This window comes from Macrosteles quadrilineatus, unplaced genomic scaffold (genome assembly GCF_028750875.1).
Source record: "Macrosteles quadrilineatus isolate MER2022 unplaced genomic scaffold, UCM_ALF_1.0 Scaffold_3__2_contigs__length_128488019, whole genome shotgun sequence".
Taxonomy (NCBI): Eukaryota; Metazoa; Arthropoda; class Insecta; order Hemiptera; family Cicadellidae; genus Macrosteles; species Macrosteles quadrilineatus.
Genome location: NW_026542596.1, coordinates 112326958 through 112348192, shown reverse-complemented (window position 1 = coordinate 112348192; position 21235 = coordinate 112326958). Strand labels below are relative to the sequence as shown.

The following is a 21235-nucleotide window of genomic DNA, read 5'->3' as shown; positions in this document are numbered from 1 at the left end:
GTTTTGAAACCGAGGGGGCGCGCTACCCCATCCCAGCGGTCATTGCTACTGCCTCCCTTTAATTCTTAGAAATAACTCGGGCCAGTACAAATTCTATAAATCGAACGGGTGATCGCCTACAATTAAATGACAGGTCATTTTATTCACAAAGTGAAGACGAATATCACAAAATTTGAATCGCAATTCTACGTCACTTCGTTCATTGGCTAGTCGATGTTGAGATGCAGCAGGCAATGACCGCTGAGGTAGCAATGACCGCTGAGATGGGGTAGCGCGCCCCCTCGGTTTCAAAACAATAGCTATGTTTTGACAACAGCGGCTTGGGCCTGACCGGGTCTACCTGGACATTTTCTCTCTTTACGTGGCCGGGACTATACAAACCAACATCAAAACATGTTGACGGAGGAAATTTACGTATTTTGCTGGTGCTGTGGGCCTTATTGTGGTGGTCTCCACCATCGGCTTTTGCATAGTAAATTAGACATCTATTTGCACCAACTGTAGCCATGTTTTTACTAAAAAAACATAGTTTAATGAGCCACTCACAGTTTGTGCTTCAGTGTAAAATTCTTTTCCTCCTTCAGTTTATGTTACTATGATAGTTTAAGTTACCTAAAGGACGCTGTATAGTTAAGCCTGGTTTACATGGGTAGAGCTGTGGATAGAGTAGAGTTCCTAGTAGAGCCACTATCTTGTTCACTCTACCGTTTTTACAGAAGCCGGCTGTTCACACACAGTAGAGTGTCGATGATAGTGTGCCTCACTGTTCGTGTTGGTGATAGGTTTTTAAATTCCTCAAAATGAGCGTTGTTGTGAAGAAAATACAAATACAATGATATTCACACAGAACACGCCTAAACACACGAAAGTCAACAATACAAGTCTCAAATACAGCTCAAGACAGCTTCACTCTACTGAAAACTCTACTACTGACTTAATCACGTTTACACGGGTATAGTGTGCAGGAATTCAGGAAAGTGAAAATTTGGGCAGTAGTGGGGGAAGTAGAGTAGAGCTACTATGCCACATGTTGCTAGTAACTATACTCTACCACCTACTATCTACTATACTAGCTAGTAGGCGCTAGTGAGTGTTTTACATGGGTAGAGTTACTCTACTAGAAACTCTACTCTACCCACAACTCTACCCGTGTAAACCAGGCTTAAGATATTCATTCAGTTTGGCTTGGTTAAAAAGTTGGTTGTTTAAACAGAGATCAGAATTTGTAAAGTCACACTCTGTCATTTGCTCAATCCAACTAAGTTCATTTCAGTGAATTTCCCATATAGGGAATAAGCTATTACCGTAGGACTCGTGGTAAGACCTACCCGGGACCGATTTAATTTTCGTTTTGATGTCCTCAGAGAACAAAGTGTCTTGTCTGCACGATAGCTCGAAGTAAAAATTATCTGATTTCAATGAAATTTGGTGCAAATCTAGCACCAATGAAGTTTGCAAACCAGCATGATCGGACTAAGGAAACAGGAGGGGTGTGAGTGTGTAGTTAACATCAGCTACAACTCTAACAAGGGAATGAAATGTCTAGTCCTATCCTCTGTTGTTGCAGGCCATAGGTCTAGTAGGAGTTGTGATGATGGCGATCTGGACCAGTTTTCACCGCGGAGGGTTCGCCTGGAGGTCCAACCCTGGCCTGGAGTTCAACTGGCATCCTCTGCTCAACACCATCGGCATGATCTACCTCTTCGCTAACTGTAAGTGCAAAGTTTTGTAAACCGTTATTCTTTTTGAACAGCTTTTCTAGTTGAATATCAGCGTTTACGATATCTAGTAAATCAAATCTGTGGCTGTAAATGATAAATCAAATGATTTAGTAAAGCAGTTAGTTCTTGGGGTCAATAATACTCATTATAGATCCGTCATCCTTATGGTAAAGCTGAAAACAGTTTTAAGTTTACTATTTGTTTCTTGTTACTTAATCAATTTTAAAACCATTTAACTAGTTGTATAGCATGTACCTTTAGTCTTGGAAACTTAAGTTCTAATCCTGCTTAGTACCACTGACTTGTGATAGTGTGGAGTAGTAATTGATTGAAACCCCACCTTAAGTTGTTGTTCTGCCTGTATCCAAAACTATTAAGACATTTTGCTAGAGAACATGTACTTTGTATCGTAATGCTTCCCACTCCAAGAAGATTTGACATACTTCAGGAACAAATTGTTGTTTGCTAGGAGCTCGACATATCTTGTTCTATATCAGTGTTTGCTTAACCCCAGGGTTTTTACATCACATAATTTCAAGAGGTAAAAAGCTCTTTCTAAAACCACAATGCCAAAAGTCCTAGAACTGTACTATTCTACCTACGGGTTCAAGTTCAAGAAAATAGAAATAAAACAAAACCTAGATAATTTGTTTGAATTTTACTAAAAACCAGCAAAATTTTGATTAGATTGTCAGCTTATTAGAGTAGTATTGCGATACTGCTTTGAAAATGGACATCTGCAATGACGACAAAACTTCAGCACTCAACCTAGTGAGAGTTTCGACAATTATAGTTTAAGATTTGTTAGCAAGACCAACACAATTCAGATTTTCTGGTTTGATAAGCAAGGTGTATCACACACTGATATTGTTTACCAATTAGTCATTGTGTAAACATTAGTCATTTTTGCCACACAAAACTAATGACTAGCACTTCTATAAATGGTTGCTTTGGTTGTGGATGTAATTTTCTGTTTAATGGTTGTAAGATGTCTGTAATTCAACAGGCTATAGCTTCAATATTCCCTCCTTTTGTTGTGTATTATTTACATCAGAAACTTAAACATGAAAAATAGATGAGGAACAAAAAAAGGTAAAATATAAAATAGTATCTTTTTCTAACTTACCGTTCTTCTCCACAGCTATCCTGGTGTACCGAGCGCTGCGTACTATCCGCAAGAAGACGCTGAAGCTGATTCACGCGGCCATCCACTTTGTCGTGCTTGTGCTTGTGCTGATCGCCTTCATCGCAGTTCTCGACTCCCATAATCTCGCTGTTCCCGCCATTCCCAACTTCTACTCTCTGCACAGCTGGCTGGGTATCGTCACTGTGCTGATCTATGTGCTGCAGGTATGGACAAACTGACGTTGATTGGATTCTGTAATAGTAGCCTATATGACGTAATAGGTGTTCACGGTATGAGCATGAGCATAGGATTACGGTTTAAATGCCTCACGTATGATGCTTTTTGCCACAGTATCAGCAACAAATACAGTAGTACTGTGCAATTAGACCGCAATAATGTCTGAAATTAAACAATCCATAAATAAACCGCAACATCCAAAGTGTAGTCCCCGTATTGTATGGTAAAAAGTTACACCTTTTTGAGCACCGAGTTTTGGGTGAAGGGGGTTTTAAGTTGAAAAAATTGTAATTTTTCTGTGTTTTAACCTATTAGCAAGATAACTCGAGCAAAAGTTCAATTTTGATCAAATTTAGCATAAAAGTGTAAACCTACATCCTTATATATAATTCGTGTCTATTTCTACCAAACACTACTCCTCCGTTAATAATGGACGGATTTTTACAAACGAGGTGTCAAAGTGAAGTATTTTTTGTGTAGACGCTCCCTTCTACCAATTCCTGTAATAAAAGTCCTAAGGCTTTGCCCCACAGGCCATCAACATCCCAATGTATTTCTTATGAAGAAAAGATTTTGTTTACTTAAACAGACGAAAAATTTGTATTAATTACAGCTGTTCATAATAAGCACATGATACACATAAGGGCGTTTGTTTTCAGTTTCGATAACTGGAGTGGAGTGATTGATTAAATACATTATCTTTGAGTTGACTCTTTCAGTCATCGGAATTTGTGACTGTTATTCGTTTTGAAATAACGCCTGTAATACTTTGCAATTGCTCGAATTCGAGCAACATGTGCACTAGTTTTTTTTAATGAGTTCACAAACCAGAATGATTGAACTATTGGGAACAGGGGTTAATAGGGAGTTTTATGAGGTAAAATTAGATTTTCCCATTATTGACCCTAAAAACATAAAATATTATAAAGATGTTCGCAATTTATTTCAAAATTATTTTGTAGAGTTTAAAAAAAACCAAATAATTTAGTATATTGAAGCGTTCTTATGCACTTAACAGCTAAGGAAAAAATTCCAATAAACTGTAAATTTTTTATTTTATATTCTCATGGTATTTTCTTGTAAATTAATTTTAAGTTAATTATTAATTGTTGTAGTTTGCTTTTTTATGAACACATTTTGATCAAATTTGGAAAATGTATATATTTTATACTAAACTTAAACTTACATTTCACTAAAAACACTTGATTAACTTCCCTGTAGCAGCAAACCTGAGTACTCGTTAAACTAATGTTATTTAAATAAGGAATAAATATAAAATTTAAGGAGATTTGAGTAAAAATACAATCAGGCAAATGGAAATTTGTTTAGTCTGCAGGTTTGCTGCGGCGGGGGTATTTATTATATATGTCTAAAACCATGTGATTTTGCGTTAAATGTGTTATTTACAATAATTATGTACATTAAATTTATTTGTGATCATTTGTGCTGCATTTTTAAATGGTGTTTCACAAAGAACTGGCTACATATGGTGTTACCCTGGTGTCTAAAAGTCAAGACTGCTGTGTTTAACAAACTGTTGGTTGTGGAACACCTATCATCCAAGACCATCCTATACAAGTTCCATCTGTCATGTTAATGTGTGTGCTGCTACAGTGGGTGTTTGGGTTCGCTGCGTTCCTCTACCCAGGATTCCCTCAGAATCTCCGAGGAGCCATCATGCCGATCCACACCTTCATGGGATTGTTGGCCTTTGTCCTGGCCATTGCTACTGCCTTCACTGGCCTCACCGAGAAAGCTCTCTTTTCTGTGTAAGTGGCTTGGACTAAAAATTCACAACAATAGCTATTTGTGTATTAAAAGTGCAAATTGTACATTTTGAGAGCGGCAATGACTACAATTGCCGGTCTCTTCTATGACAGACGCAGCGCTGTGGACGGACTAACTCACAAGTGTTTAGTAACCTCGCAGACTCTGCGGGATACTTTTTTCTCCGTTGAGCTTGTTATTATATTGGTTTTAGGCCTAAAATTATCAAAAAAATAATCAGCTTTGACTTTTTGGAAAAAATATTTTTTAGGTATATGTAGCATTGCGGTCAAGGCCACCGAACATATCTGTAGCGCGGTAAGGGTTAAGTGAGTTAAATGTTAAACACCCTTCCCCCTGTAATACGTTAAATCACTGCTGTTTTCATGTTGCAGTAAGGACTACTCAGCTTTTAGTGGGGAGACATACCTCATCAACTTCATGGGCCTCATCTTCATTTTGTTCGGAGGGATGGTCGTCTACCTCGCCACTGAGCCCAAGTACAAGAGATACCCTCGTCCCGAAGATGGTGGACTTCTCTCAGGCTCCTCTGAGTAAACCATCTGGTACCATTTCAACTCAGTGTATTATATTTCTCCTACGTTTAAGCATTAAGATAGTTAAATGTGTATATTGTGAACGTTATGTTTGCGAGATAGTTTTTCTGTGATTTTAAACGATTTGTCTAGGCCTATTGCACACTTGATTGTTTGAATTTTTAACTGTGTCTGGTGCTGTTTATGTATTGATGTTTTAGAGGTTCTTAAAAACTCCATGTCGGTTTATTTATTTTTTAAATTTAAATGTATGTTGGACTATGGGTGCTCTTTCTGGTTTCACATTATTCTGATGATATGTGTTATTAATGTACTTCATAAGGCTGATGTAGTTTGCTTTAGTACTTCTTAGGGACCACTGTGTAAGCGGTTTTAACGCAAATCAAACATGTATTTATCAAAAACTATATATTTATATTGGTGGTGTAGCAGTTCAAAAATTAACAAAAGACTGCAAAGTCAGTAAAAAAATTTTTATAAATAAAATACAATCATAAATACATAAAGTATCATAAATACAATCCTAACTACATAAAGTATCACAAATAAGAAACTACATTTGTTTTTTACCATTTTACATAGACAGTAGTTTTACATTTTATTAACATCGCTAACATTTTTAATATAAAATCAATTCAATTTTCAATTTTCACTTGATACAGCGATAGTTCAATTTTGGTAGATTCTCTTTAAATTTGCAGTGATTGTAATTAAGCTTGATTTATTTACTAGTTACTTGAAGAAGTAGGCTATTTATTTCTTATACAATTTATTTTAAGGTACAAAACCATTATCCAAATGTCTTCTTCTTCATTTAGAGTATGACTTCTCTTTTCCTAATTATGTTGTGAATCTTAAATACATTACCATAATATTAGTTTAATATCATTTCGCACAAAATCAGAACAATTTTTCTGTAGTTTTAATATAACATACCATTTACCTCATAAAAGTTAGTTAAGCTTATGTATACTTTGTCAATTTTGAACTTTAAAGAAAATATTTTACTATATTTTTTGTACAGATATATTTATTGTGCAGTATTTATAAGTCTGATTAGCAAAGAATAAATGTATATGATAGAAGAACCTGTTTCAGTAACCCTTCCAAACATATATAAAGAAAATTACTCTTTTGTCTGTAGGCTTACATTGTGTAGAATTTTTTTTTAATGGCAAAACCTATGGAAGGAAATACCGGGAGCTTGTTGTGCGTGATGTCGCAAGTTAGAATCGCTTCCTGGAAGAACCATTCACCATGTCCGAGCTAACTGCAGTCATTACTAGCTTAAAGACTAATAGAGCTCCAGGTATTGACGAGATCAGATTCAAACAACTAAAGAACCAAGGTAAAATTGCCATGCAGTGGTTGTTGAGCCTCATGAACATGTGCGTAAGCCAAATGCATATACCAAAAGCATGGAGAAAAGCCAGTGTGGCTGTGTAATTTCATACTGACAACTGTTTTATTTCATTTAAAAAACAAATGCGTTATCAAATATAAACATATACATTTTTCTGAAAATGAAAAGTGATATGACTTACGTATGCATTAAATGTTGTAAAATATGTAGGCATATATTTGTCACTCATACAAACAAGTTGAAAGTTCTCTTAATTTTGATTTTTTTCACTTAGTGCTATTTTTCAAAACATTTGCCCCTATGAAGTCCTGGATTGTTCAAACAAGTTTTACAAAAACACTTAACATCGCTTTCGTGGTCTGATCCATAATAAATATCGGGATTGTCAACATCTTCTTCACCAGCAAATAATAATTCTCTCAATTCGTCTGATTTTAAGCAATCGTCCATTATTACTTAGTTAAATATTTGGGAGTAAAAACAAAACAAACATAACCCCATTCTTACTGCTAAATAGTTGTACGAGAAAAATCAGTTTTATTATAGGCCTAATTATAACAAAAGTGTAGGCCTATATGTAAACGTACAAGTGTTCTAATAATCACCTTAAATGTACACTTAAACTTAATTAAAACTACAAATAAACACAAATCTCTCTAGAAAATCACGAAAACTCTATTAAAATCACGTAAAACTGAACCAAAACAATGATGATTATGACAGCACTACTTGTGCCAGAGCAACAGCTGGTCAGCTGGTGTTTATTTTAGTTGTTTTCACCACAATTTTTATGATATAATGTTGCAAGCATGCTAATCGTTTCAAAGTTTAACAATTCCTCTCTCGGTTGCATCGCTTTACAGGCATTATCCAGTCAGTTTGGAATATTTCAAACCAAAACATTGTTGTTGGCCAGTCCTGCTGGATGCCCGAGCGTTTGTTTGATTTCCGATCGCAAAGGACAATTGCTGTGGGAAAAAATCCGACTTCCGCGCACTAATGGTAGATCACTCACAGGCCTGAGGCCTATGTGGACAGTCAAACGTGTGGTTAAAAGAGGCGGCCAACCTCTTAAAAAAAATCAAATTGTATGAAAAACAAAGATTAAATTAAACTTAAACAGTAGTACAATCTATGAGATGCTGATTCAATCAGGTTCTCTGTATACTACTGGCTATAACCGTCTAGGAGGTGGAATGTGTATTTCTGTAACCAAAATTCTTAAATAAACGTATAGCTGTCTTTGTAAGAAAATTTGTATCTGTTTTAGTTTTAGCGAATTTCCCATGTAGGGAATAAGCTATTATGTATTTCTTTCATATTTTCATTGACAAGGAAAATCCTTTAACTTATGTTTTTTTTTTTTTTTACTTGTTTCTGAAACCTTTCTATTTATTATCACCTAGTCATAAAATTTTTAATTAGCTTCAAGAGTAATTCCCAAGTATTTAAAATGTTAATATTTCCTCCTTTATTTCTGCTTACTGATAACACAAAGTAAACAAACAAATCTATTGGGTGGGATTTATTGGCTAGGAAAGTTTCTGGCCTTAAACACTGTATGCAGTTTGATTGAATTGTTCAAGGTACACATAAGTTTTTTGTTATAGTTCTAGTTAATTCTTTCCAAAAATATTGGTTAGCTTTTATTTCACTCTGTAGAGTTATTTTAATGTGTAATGTTTGGTTCTTGTAGTAAAAATCTTTGATTTGGTCAGTATATCTTGTAAAATATGCTAAAAGTAATCCATTCTAAACTCTTTTTTCAAAAAAATAATCAAATCAAAATCAAACTATAACTCTTAATGGCAACCATTTAAAGTGATTAAAAAAAATTCAATTTCACTTCAATTTAAAGTTTTCAAAAACCGATTATATTATTTATTCATTATAATTACTAAGAAGATAATAATAGGCTATATGCATTAAAATAGCTTTTAAAAATTACTATTTTAAATACCTGTGTTAACCTTTCAGTAGTTTTAATTTGATTTAGACTTTTAAATGACACCAAATTTCCATTTAAAATAAAAACTTTTTTCTTAATCTTCATAGTATTAACGTGTATGTCCCACAAACAGAGCATTTGATTTTTTAAAGTATTTTAAGATAAAAACAAATGTTTGAACTCAATAGTTGAGTACTTACTTATACACTAAGCTAATACTTAAGTTCCATATGATAATAAGTGCTACGTGACCAAATGCACACATTTCTCAATTGCTATAGAATGTTTTAAGTGTGCTTGAACTTTGAACATACCGGTGCTTTTGAGCTATACAGATAAATACAGTGAAATAAAATTGTATTTTTAAGTCCATTCAACGGGTTGTCTTGGCTTTCACAACACTGTTTTATGTGAAAAAATCCACCTTGTTATCAATACAGTGATTTGTGATAAAGTTTTGCTTAGAGGATAACTAAATTTTTGTAAGCTGCACTTAAAATAATGAAACTTCCAACTCACTTCATCAAAAACAGATAGCAAGTTCATATCATTCTGTAGTTCGGAGGGGAGTAAGTTCTTTCTTTATTGGGTAGATCTATTTTAAAGTTTAATTATTTTTGCAGTTGATTGTATTAGTGCTACTTAAAAAACTGAGTAAAAAGTAAGCTGATTCAGAGTTTTAATTACTTAAATACTTTTTTAGTCTTATTAAATAAGGCAGATTACCTGTTTATTTGGTACAACACTTGAGCTCTTAGATTGAACTGGACTAAGTGCTTAATTGAATTAGAGTTAAGTTTTGACATAAATTTTGAAAACTGCTTAGTATGCCTTCTCATCATGTTTTAAAATAATATGAAATATGTTTTAATGTGTGTTTCAACTAAATGTTTCTAACAAACTTTAGGATAAATGTGTAATGTGCTCTTCAGTTTTTAATTATATAGATTACAAAATAGTTGACAAATAAATCATTCAATCTAAATTGTAATAAGTTGATGAAATAACAAGGAATAAATAGCAAACATCATCATGTATTTTGATCAGAATATTACAGTAATGGACCACAATGTTTTGGGAAAAAATGCATATTTATTTGGCATATCTTGTATAATTATTCTATTACATTTATAGTATTAGTATAGTAATTACTAATTACTAATTAGTATAGTAATATGTCATCAAATTGTTTATATTGCACAAACATGCCGTAAAATGGTCTAAATAAGCTGACCCATGGATATAAATACCTATAAGAGCTAATGTCTTAACATTCAGTTTTAAGAGTCATAATTATTTCATTTTAACCCACTTTTATACAGCTTTCAAAAGAGTTAAAAGTGGAGTGAAGTTCACAAAATGTCATCAGAAACTTCAACTGCTACTTCAGGTGAGCATGTTACTTTACCTTTCCCTTACCTACCTTAAATATAAAAAATACATTGAATTTTATGTGTTAAATTTTGTTCTAAATACTTTTCTTCCTTCATTTTTCTTTTGCTTGTCATTACCCAGGCCAAAAATGTATGTAAAAAGTCTACAGTGTTGAATAAAAACTATGCAAATCTATATGTGTTACTAGTCAGGCAATGTTTTTGAGAAAATTAAAATAATTGAAAAGCAACTAACCAAAGATATTTTACAATAGTTCGTTGTTTGTAACTTGCGGTTTAGTAACTGGTTTGCTGCACTGCTCAGTAAAAAGGAAAAACTATGACTAACACCTCTAACTACGCTAGTGTACTATGGGTATGTTTACCAGAAAGAAAGTTTCTGTTTTTTTTTACAACATTTTTAAAGAACTCTAGGCCTAAGTTACGGTACATATTGTAGTTGTGACATACTTTTTTTACAAAGCTTTTTTTTGGTAACTTACACGTCAAGTTTCATACAAAATTACAGAATATGCTCGTTAGTTGTACGATAATCAGTTGTATAACATAGTTTCATTAGCTTCTTTATTGTTAAAATGTTTTTTTTGAAGTAAATGCATAAAATACTAATATTTTCATACTCTTGATAATTTGGCACGGACATTTTCTTTTGGTATATCACAACCCACGAATTGTTACACAATAAGCTTGAAAAATCCTAGTTGTCCATGACCAATTGTTTGTTCTTAATAAACTAACCTGGCTAAAAAACACAGGCTCGACAAAAAGATGATCCTGTATGAATGATATTCAAGTCTTCTTGCGTCAATCTTTACTCGTTGTTAGTGAAACAATTAATGATGAAAGTTGAACTAATGTTTGATTTATTTCAAAATTTATTTTATACCTTGACAGGAAAAATAGAACCTTTACAGACAAAAGTACAATTTTATACTTATCTCACTGTATTTTGTTGACATGTAGACTCCTACACCATGTCTCCCAGGGTGCCCCACCACCGAGGGATGTTGATTGCTACTCTCTCTGTTGGGTTGGTAGCTCTGCTGCTGATGATAGTCTGGGTGTTCTTCTACCAGGGAGGAGTTGCATGGAGCTCTCAGCCCAAGCAACAGTTCAACTACCACGTGCTGGCCATGACTGTAGCAATGGTGTATTTTGTCGCTTTCGGTTAGTTAATTTTTGTCTCATTAAAATTTATCGATATTTATTCAAACCTACATAAAGTTTTGGGCTTAAAATAAATAATCCTGGCTAAAGAATCTGAATCTGTTGTACCACTCTTTTATCTGTGCTACACACATAGTGTCTTCTCCAAAGGCTTGCTGAATCGTTTGAGCTTGGGTATCACCCAGTGTTTGGCAAAGTTAAATTCAGTATCGCTGTTCCACCAATTCTGTCATTTTGCTCAGCACAAAAACACGACAAACACTATGTACACAGTTTCATGTTCGGCAGCCGACAACAAACTGGTGCCATGTCAAAGTCACGTGACGTGCTTTACAGTTGCCTTGATCTACGTGCCAGGCGGAGTCAATGCGGTTGTTGGATTACTAGAAAAAAAAGTAATTTGAACAGACCTCGTAAGCTAACTAAAGAAATGTGTAGCAGCCTATATTATGTGAATGGGTTGGTCTATTTACAAGTTATACACACTTATCATTCACTAACTGTTACGACTCATAGGGTTGGCTAGAGGTTTAAATTTCCTGGTGACAAAATTATCCTTGGTAGTATACAAATACTACAGCTGTTCCGTGCTGCAGATAGAGCACATTGTCAGGTCAGAATGTCAGCATCTTTTTATAAATGTTCTTCATGGTGGAGTTGGTCAGAAGCTTTGTACTATACAAATAACACAGGACATAACACGGAAAATACCCAAAACTAAACATTTAAAGCTGGTCAACCAGTTGGTAACTATCGCTGCAGTGGGTGAGTTGCGACTCTCACATGTCGTGTATAGTAGCACGTCAGCTCCATCCACATCAAATATCAGCTGTAGTCTTTGTAAACTGCAAGGATCGTTTTGACAGTAACCAGGTAATTTAAACTGCTATTAGTTAATTCAGACAATCCAGAGGCCATTCCATCATGTCAAGGGGAACTAAAATATCTTAGTCTTCATTCTAAGTAAACTGTGGAGGGTAATGCAACTGGAAGTAACCAGAAACAATATACGCAAAGTTTAATGGGCTTTTTGTTATATACCTCAACAAAATTGATCTAATAACTATACTGTTCATAACAGAGTTGATGACTTTCCGTGTATTACGGAATGGAAGAAAGAAGTATCTAAAGGTGATTCATGCTGGATTTCTTGTCCCAAATATTTTCCTCTTGGTTGTTGGCTACTGGTCGATTCTTGATGTTCATGCAGGAAGACCAAATTTCTACTCTTTCCACAGCTGGATGGGAATTATCACGACTGTCTTGTATCTTGCTCAGGTATTTATTTATGTTTATGTACCAATTTTTTTTAGATTTATAATATTTTATTGAAATAAAGCACAATAAACAATTTTATACCATAGAGTAACCAACACAAATAGACTTTTCATCCCATTGTAAATTTTGAAGCTCGTTTTTGGTGTGTAATGTCTAATTAATTGTGTGTTGACATTCTTGAAGGGGTTCATCGGCTTTGTTTCATTTTTATGGCAAAAAACCAAGCCAACACATCGAGGAGCTTATTTGCCTTACCATGTGTTCTTCGGCTTAACTACATTCGTCTTGGGTGTAACTACAACTCTTCTAGGATTGTTTGAGGAAATAAAGAAAATGTAAGTACAGATTTTTATAAACCTACAGTATTACCATACAGTGACAGTTCCTTATTACATAAACCATCATCATCAAACCATTTTCAGGTTTAGTTATTGTAAGATAGAGAGCAGGCAGGCTACATGGAAAAGAATCCTTCCATGGAAGAGAATCCATGGAAAAAATAATTTAATTGTCACTGACAACAATTTTGGTTAAAAATGCTGCTGGTGACCGTGAAATATTCTATACTAGGGCCCACGAGAGTCTGCATTTGGTGGCAGCCAATACTAAGACTGGACTGGCGTGTTGTTGCAACATCACCCGTTCACTACTTTTCGTCACTAATTAAAACATACTAAACAATATTTTCAAATCAGCTGGGATTATTACATTTGACAACACCACTGTCCTCATTGGCTCCTTCGAAGTCATGTGGTAAATAGGATCCTCCCTCAACATACTGTAGTTGTTGTGTATGTTACACTCAATCTGTGAATTCGGACAATGTCCAAAATTTCTACCCACTCCGCGATGTGGATAGTGTGAAATACCCACGTCGCGGAGTGAGCATTTTATTCGGACATTGGCCAAAGTGAAATTCCCAGACCGCATTGAGGGTAATCACTGCGGCAATCACTTTTGCTCACATTGCGTTGTGGGTATTTTGAATTTGCTCAATCGCCGAAGAAGGTTTTGACTTCGGCGTTTGAGTAAATCAGTTTACCCACAACGCGGTCTGGGCATTTCGTTTCGGCCAATGTCCGAAATAAAATGCTCACTCCGCGACGTGGGTATTTCATACTATCCAAATCGCGGAGTGGGTAGAAATTTCGGACATTGTCCGAATTCGGAGATTGAGTGTAACATGTACCTATACTAAAAAGGTTGTCTTAGTTTTTTTTTTTTTTTTTTTTTACATTTATGGAAGATTTATTTTCTTAACATGACTGGCTTTTAACTTTGAACTTCCTTGCAATGAACTTCTACAAGAGCGAAGGAGCACTGTGTTTTAATATTAAACTTTATCATTTTACTTTTGCAGACCCAAGTTCTCAGAAGAAGCTATAATGATGAATATTTGTGGGATTTGCATTGCTGTATTTACTGCTATGGTTATTTTCTTCCAAACCAGGCCAGAATACAAAAGACGACCGATCCTTCATGGTTAAGTTTCATGTGGCTAATATCTCTACCCTCATCTCTTATTTATGTTGTTTTCAATACATATTTTATGATTTAATTGTGGTTTTCTCACCCTCTACCACGAGTTCACCATTCAACATTAGTACAGCAACACAATTTAAGTTAAATGAGTGTATTATGGAGTTGGATGCCTTGTGTAGCTGTTTGTTTGTAAAAGGCCCATGACCAAAATCATCTAAGTTTAGTTTTGAATCATAAAAAAACTACTACTTCTTCTCATAAGGAAAATCTTGTCAAACTTACGGTATTTTGGAAAATTTGTAGTCACTCATAATTTACCTAGGGATACCTCATAGAGTTTTCAAAATAACCTGACCCTTATCTCAAACCAACATATGTCCCATTAATGTTATATTCTGCAAATCCTATTACAAACAGTATCTCCAATTCATATAAATTATTATTTGCATGGACGCCTCTAATACAGGGCTGTGATGGTAGAAAAATGGCAAAGCGGCATACTTTGACAGCTGTAGAACTAGTTCACATGAAGCGAATGTGTGATGCTAATGTTTACTTGTTTGTCATTACCCCAGAGAATTAAAGGACAAACACAAAGGAAACACACTTATGGGACTACACTGTGAACTTTCAGCTCAGCTCTATGATGTGCGGGAAATATACTTGTGACGAGCTAGGAAAAGCCCGAGCGGCAAGCTCTGTGCTGAAATTCCTATAGTACAGTACACCAGGGTCTTTCTCCACCGTAAGTGTTGTAGGACATGATGGTTAGGGGGGGGGATGGGTACGCCAGCACTATAGACACCACATTAGTGTACCATCAATGTTTCCTCAGTGCTTCTCTGTGTTATGGAAATAGACTGGCGAGTCATTGTTTGGCCCTCCCTATTGGAGGAGGATATTAGTAAATGTTTAACTGTAATATAACAAACACAACCAAAAATCTTTGCATTTAAACCATTGAAGAATAGATAAAAGAAGTTTAATTTCTAAAAGTTTTTGTAATGTTTTGTACATAATTGTTGTTTTTTTTTTCTCTGTGACGTATTATTATTTTTATTTTCTACATTATTTACTTATTTTTACATACTTTTACATAATATATACTTAAATTATGATAATCATGAATGGAAAGTACAGCATTGGGTTGAAATTAATAATTTTAACCTACTGTAAATTATAATATGTACATCACTAAATGCTCTTGATTAAGTTATGTTAATTATTTGTATACACTTTACCAAATTATAACATACTATGAAAATCAAAATTTGTCTATAAAAAACTTTTAAGTGTAAATATATGTGTGAGAAAAGTTATTCTTAAGGCTAAAATGTATTTAAAACATAATACAATCTTAATTACTATTCTGATTACAGTAAGTCGTTGAAACACATATCAGCTTTCTTTTTTCTTGTTTTTCATCAACACCTGAAATATTTTCAGAGTTTCCAACTCTTTACATATTTCTGGCAAAGCCTGTCGGTAATACTGAGCTTTGAAGGGTATTAAAAGAGGGTTGGTGTCAAAGTCAAAACTGGACAAACTGTTCTCACCCAAGGTTTCTATCTTACTTACGTCAAAAGGGTCTTCAGGGTCAGGAAATATCAAAGGCAGGTAGAGACAGAGGAGTAAGATGATCGGGCTACATTTGGACACATGTTCCTTCAGCTCTAGTCTGCCGAGGCGTTCCGGACATCCAGTCTCAGCAAGGCAGCCATTTAGTGTGTGGCGATACATTTCCAGCAACTCGAACATTCTCATGCGCGCTCCGTCGTCTGCACTTGTCCAGAACAAGTAAAGTAAGTCTATCGCAGGACTACCAAACCTCCGCAACTGATAGTCAACCAGTTTAACGTCACTGATACAACCCGAACTGTCGTATTTGAACAAAATATTATTTGTCCAAAAGTCTCCGTGGTTTAGCACATTCAGTTTGTTTGTCGGTTTAAACACTTCCACAATCAAATCCCAAAATTCCTCTCCCGTGTCGAGTAAGATGTCTCCAAACTTTTCACACCCGTTGATGGTTTGCAACACTTTCGCAACACCGTAGAGTCTCATTAAAATTTGAGGTTTGAATATTTCCGCGTATTGTGGATCATGAGTGTAAACGGTTTCGGCCCCATTTTGCTCAATGAGTCTCGGTGAGTTGTGTTTCACAGTGATCGATGCTGCTTGAAATTTGGCAACAGCAATTAATGCCGCTTTGACGTGTTTGTAGTCCAGTTTCTTAATTGAATCGCACATTGTATATCCGGCAGCGTTCAAATCTTCCAATACCAAGTATTCGGGTATGGAGCTTTTGTATCGCTTGGGAGTAACTGTTAAGTTGGCTAGTTCACACATTAATGGGATCACCTCGTTGTACATGTCAAGCTCATTTTGGGCAAGAGTGTCCAGATTATCGTTTGTCAAAGGCACTTTGATCATGAGTGAGATTTTGAGAGAATCTTTGAGACCGTCGACATTATAGTCAATTTCAACCTTAGTAATATTACTTGCAAAGTTACGGCCTCTCTCGACCCCCGGGCCTGTAACGTAGCTTTGTATGGACAACTCTCCATTACTGACTCCAAACTCTTCATTTGATTTAAGGATGTCTTTTAAATACTTCTCATTCAGCCATGAAGACGGGATTACCATAATGCCTGAAAGATCATAACTTATGACTATTTTACTTAGGTACTGTAAATTTAGTACTACAACTGGATGTGTGCTACACTTTAAAACTAACCTCCTTAAGTATCTTTTAATTGTACTTATTCATAATGAGAAATTGTGCTTCCACACCTTATAACTCACAAAAATGTCTTAGTTAATTAAACCTTATTTCATCAATTTGGACCCCCCCCCCCCACACTATAAATAAACCAAATGTAGTCACAATTTGTTACCCAACTAAGTTGTTTTGAATTTTCAAATAACTTTACTCAAGAAAAATATATATAATATTTTTTTCTGTTTCATAATATAATAATAATGTGACATTTTTGTATTTTAAAAATTAATTCCCTCTAATTTTTGTTTAAAATGGGGTATTTGGCCACAAAAATCGATTGGAGTTGGTCACAAGGCTTGGAAAATCCAGTTTACGTCCTACAGCCCTTGAAAGTGCCCATTTATCATCAATACCTTTTTTGTAGCTGTAATTAACAAAACAGCTAATACAGAATATTTTTATTGTCATAATCTGATATGACGTTTAAACAAAAATAACTGTATTTGTTAGTTTAGACTAAACGTTTTTAAGAATAGTTATACTAAGCTTGGTTTATTAGGTACATATCAGTGTTAAATGTTTTTAAGGTTAATTTTCAAGGAATGAAACGGGGAAGACCTCCAAAGCGATAATTTATACAGAATCTTAAAGGGAGAAAAGCTACAAATTTATGGGGATCGTTAGGAAACAAATTTTATCATATTTATTTTATTTGTGTACAACCGACCCAGTTTCAACCAGCTCATAAATCTCACCTGATGTCACAGAACCTCGACCAAGTCGCACATCGAAAAATGAAAGTAGAGAAATAATTGCAGGTGAGCAATATGATTAACAACAGGGTGATCATCTTTAGCAGGAGTGTCAACGTTTTACATTGACCGAAGATTGTTCTTAGAGTATACTTATGATTTTCTACGAGCAAAGCTCGGTCCCCAGGAACTATGTTTTTAATCAGAGGTGCAGCTAACAAAAAAATTGACCCATTCCATCAACTTCTGTTTAATTTAGGTGGTTTCACACAATCCCTCATGAGTAGTAAGTAAGAAAAGTAAGTTTAATCAGATCTAATGGTCTTCCTCACTAGCAATACTGGTAAACCTAGCAAACTACAGCTGAATTGATGTCAAATACTGTTCATTTCAGTGCATACTGTATATAAATAAAATATATGTCAACATATACTATTGATATGCATACCTCACTAACATCACTTTTCTTTTCTTAGCTTGTCTATTTCTGTACGAAAAGTTAAATAACAGCTTTTTCAATCGCCATAGCAAAATAAAATTGCACTCCAACTTACCTACTATAGTAAAACAACTGCTAAATCTTAAACGTTGTTAATAAGCAAAATTCTGTAACATTCTAAGTGTTTATAACTCACAAGGCAGAAAAACACTGAACCAAGATGCAGGGTCATGTTTATAGTGGTTATCTGGTAAGGTTATGTGTCTAGCAAGATAAGTGACTTAATGTTAGAAAAATAATACGATATGGATATGTCAAGCTTTCTCTACTATAAAATTCAAGACACTTAATGATTATGGATTAGCTGTAATCTTAGATAGTGTGATTATGGTATTTAGATTCACTAGATTATCTAAATTGCCATGTGGGTTAGGTAATAATTGACCTTCATTTCACAGTGTGTGTTAACATTTGGTTTTAGCGAATTTCCCATATAGGGAATAAGCTAAAACCGTAGTACTCATGGTAAGACCTGGACCCGGGACCGATTTAATTTTTCGTTTTGAGGTCCCTAGAGGCCAAAAACACCATCCGTTCAGATTCACTATATATATATATTTAATTATATATATACTAGCAGTTACCCGGCGCGCGTTGCTGCGCTAACAAAATACATCTGTCTGTGTGAAAAGCATGTTTTTTCTACATTTAAACCGACTATAGTCAGGGATTGCCCTGGTGCCTTATATTGGTGATTGCGAAAGCAAGACACTATAAGGAAATTGTAGTTGCTTAAATTCAGAGGGTAATATGGATGAAATCATCAGTATTTCTCCCTTAAACCTACCACTAATAATTTTGCTTTAATAAATTTTGACATCATTTTTTTAATCGTTAGCTGGTAACGTTGTACAGCTTCGGTGGATTTAATAAATATGTCTTATTTATGGAAATATTTTAGTAATACAGTAGAACCTCGATAACAAGACTCTCATGGGGATTATTAAATCAGACTTGTTACCAAGGTTGACTTCTTATTAAGGTTTTTAATAACATATGATAAGGGGTAAAATAAAATCAAGGGGATTTGAAAATTACACTTCTTATCAAGGGTGACTTGTTATCGAGGGTCTTCTTATCAAGGTTCTACTGTAATGTAATCAGACAAGTTGAAATTCGCTTAGTCTGCAGGTTTGCTGCGGCGGGGTATTTTTATTTTTTGTAAGTATATGTTTAATTTTTTTTGAAAATTTATATACAAGGCATATCCTTCCAATATAAAGAATAAAAGAATCTCCATCTATTTTATTGCAAGCATTTTATTGAAATAAATTAAAGGGCCATTTAGTTAAATTAAAAATGATTATAAACATTTTGTGTGAAATATATAGACTACGGCACAACTACATATCATTTAATTTCAATAATATTGTTTGTGAAGAACTAAATTCTACATTTTTGGTCTTATCTGCTTTAAACCGATCAACAACTTTTGACACACATTACTGTTTAACAAACCCTCTGGGCTTTAACTCAGTTTCAAATTTCTACGTTTGAAGTTTTTGAAAACACGTGTTAAACATGTAGTCAACAGGGTGGTTTTTTCTATTGCTGATTTTGTCATGAATATTGTTCATTTTACACTAAACACACACTTTGCAACTGCATTAAATTAATCTAGTCATCATCAATTAACATAGGTTCTATGTCTGGGGCTGTAAATTCATCAATGTTCATCTTGAACAACATAAAATGCGTTGGTGTTACATAAGTGTTCTAAAAATTAAACCCGCACATCTAAAGACTAGTGTAAATTGGCCAATTGGCCCTAATTATAGAAGTAAAAATGTAATCAAACAGTTTAGGTTTGTTAGTAATAGCAAAAGGCAAAACAAATATTGAAAAACTAATTTATCCTAAATTTACATATCACTTTTCAATTGCTTGTTTAACATACTTAGAGTGATTTTCCCGATTGTTTTATTTTTTTTAGTGTATCAAAACATAAAACAAACCTTAGTACTAGTACTACGTTTCAAGTTCCTAGGTTTCATATGTTTTGATAAGATAAGTAGTATTAAACTGTTAAAAATGACGGTACACTGCATTTTTCAATGGAAAGTATCAGGGAATATCACTGCTCTGGCTCTAAGTAATTTTATATAGCAAGTAGTTCAAATCATTTGGTATACCTGAAAAAATCTATATATATAAAAGCAAAGCCCTCACTGACTGACTGACTGACTGACTGACTGACTCACTCACTCACTCATCACTAATTCTCCCACTTCCCACTTACCTAGGAGGCTGAAATTTGGTACACTGATTCTTTAGGCATTAAATAGGAAAACTAAGTTGGTTATAAAAGTTTTAAAATAATTATCAGCTGTTCCTATGAATTTCTCTAACATTTAAATTAATTAATTGAGATTTAATCACAGCTGGTCCTTTTTTTTTTGATTTTAATCCCATGTTATTTAAATGGGCCAAAATCGTACTTTGAGGGCTTCCCAAGGGTTTATGGGTCAACGCACCGACTTGAGACCCTCAAAAGGCACATCTACACGTTAAGGGCTTTCAAACAACACAAAAAACATTAAAATTGAGCTAGTGGTTTGGGCTGTAGGTCCGTCAACATTCAAGGAGAAGGAGGAGAAGGAGAACGCGGAACATTTGTGAATTTTCAAACTAGTTTTTCTTGGCTCAAACACAACCGTTTTTTAAATTTTTTTTTTTATTTTGTTGAGAATGAGTGCCCCTATCCAGTAGATGAACAATTATTTTAATAGTTTTTGTTTCTTCAGAGCTATAGGCAAGTAAAAAAGCCACTTTTGTGACGTTATGTATACACTGCAGCAGCTGTGTACCACTGGGGGGCTTGGCGGGGCGGAATGCTGCCGCGTTCCTTAATACGAGTATTTACCAATACTAAGGCCTGTGCGCAGGTATTCCACAAAAACTTTGAACAGCCGCCATTTTGTAACGGATGAACCTTTTGAGACGCGGTTTCCGGCAATTAACTCCACTTGACTAACCCTTTAAAATGATGTGCATATCAACCTATGCTTATATTAAAGATTATGTATACCTACTTCTCATAGGTCGTCCCCTGGTAGAGGTAAAAAAATTAAAATGCTTGGAAAAAGTAGTTGTTATACATGTAAGTTGATGTGAAAGGTTTGAATTTACTAACGGATTTAGTTAAAAAGATATTAAGCCGTTTCCAGACTTTTTTGTCACCCTGTATAAATATTTACATCACTATTCTTGGAACTGATTTTA

The 21235-nt window shown here is 34.6% G+C and overlaps 3 protein-coding genes across 7 annotated transcripts in view; 2 read left to right on the top strand and 1 right to left on the bottom strand.

The window, feature by feature from the left end:
- The window catches only part of LOC128988329 (plasma membrane ascorbate-dependent reductase CYBRD1-like), a 70943-nt gene extending 64470 nt beyond the window's left edge, over positions 1-6473 (top strand). For all 5 annotated transcript variants that reach the window (XM_054409520.1, XM_054409516.1, XM_054409519.1 and 2 more), the window contains 4 exons: positions 1568-1712; positions 2863-3071; positions 4699-4853; positions 5247-6473. In XM_054409520.1, the coding sequence (XP_054265495.1) occupies positions 1568-1712; positions 2863-3071; positions 4699-4853; positions 5247-5409 (672 nt within the window). In that variant the 3' untranslated portion in view covers positions 5410-6473. The remainder of the gene's footprint in view (positions 1-1567; positions 1713-2862; positions 3072-4698; positions 4854-5246) is intronic.
- Positions 6474-6665: 192 nt separating this feature from the next.
- On the top strand, positions 6666-14102 carry LOC128989472 (transmembrane ascorbate-dependent reductase CYB561-like). The gene is made up of 5 exons (XM_054411365.1): positions 6666-6756; positions 11077-11280; positions 12362-12558; positions 12742-12893; positions 13919-14102. Exons 1-5 carry the CDS (start codon positions 6666-6668, stop codon positions 14043-14045), a joined length of 771 nt encoding a protein of 256 aa, XP_054267340.1. The 3' UTR covers positions 14046-14102.
- A 1222-nt stretch (positions 14103-15324) lies between these two features.
- On the bottom strand, positions 15325-18152 carry LOC128989959 (uncharacterized). The gene is made up of 2 exons (XM_054412130.1): positions 18069-18152; positions 15325-16691 (listed from the first exon to the last, which is right to left on the bottom strand). Exon 2 carries the CDS (start codon positions 16684-16686, stop codon positions 15439-15441), a length of 1248 nt encoding a protein of 415 aa, XP_054268105.1. The 5' UTR covers positions 16687-16691; positions 18069-18152; the 3' UTR covers positions 15325-15438.
- Positions 18153-21235: the final 3083 nt, after the last annotated feature.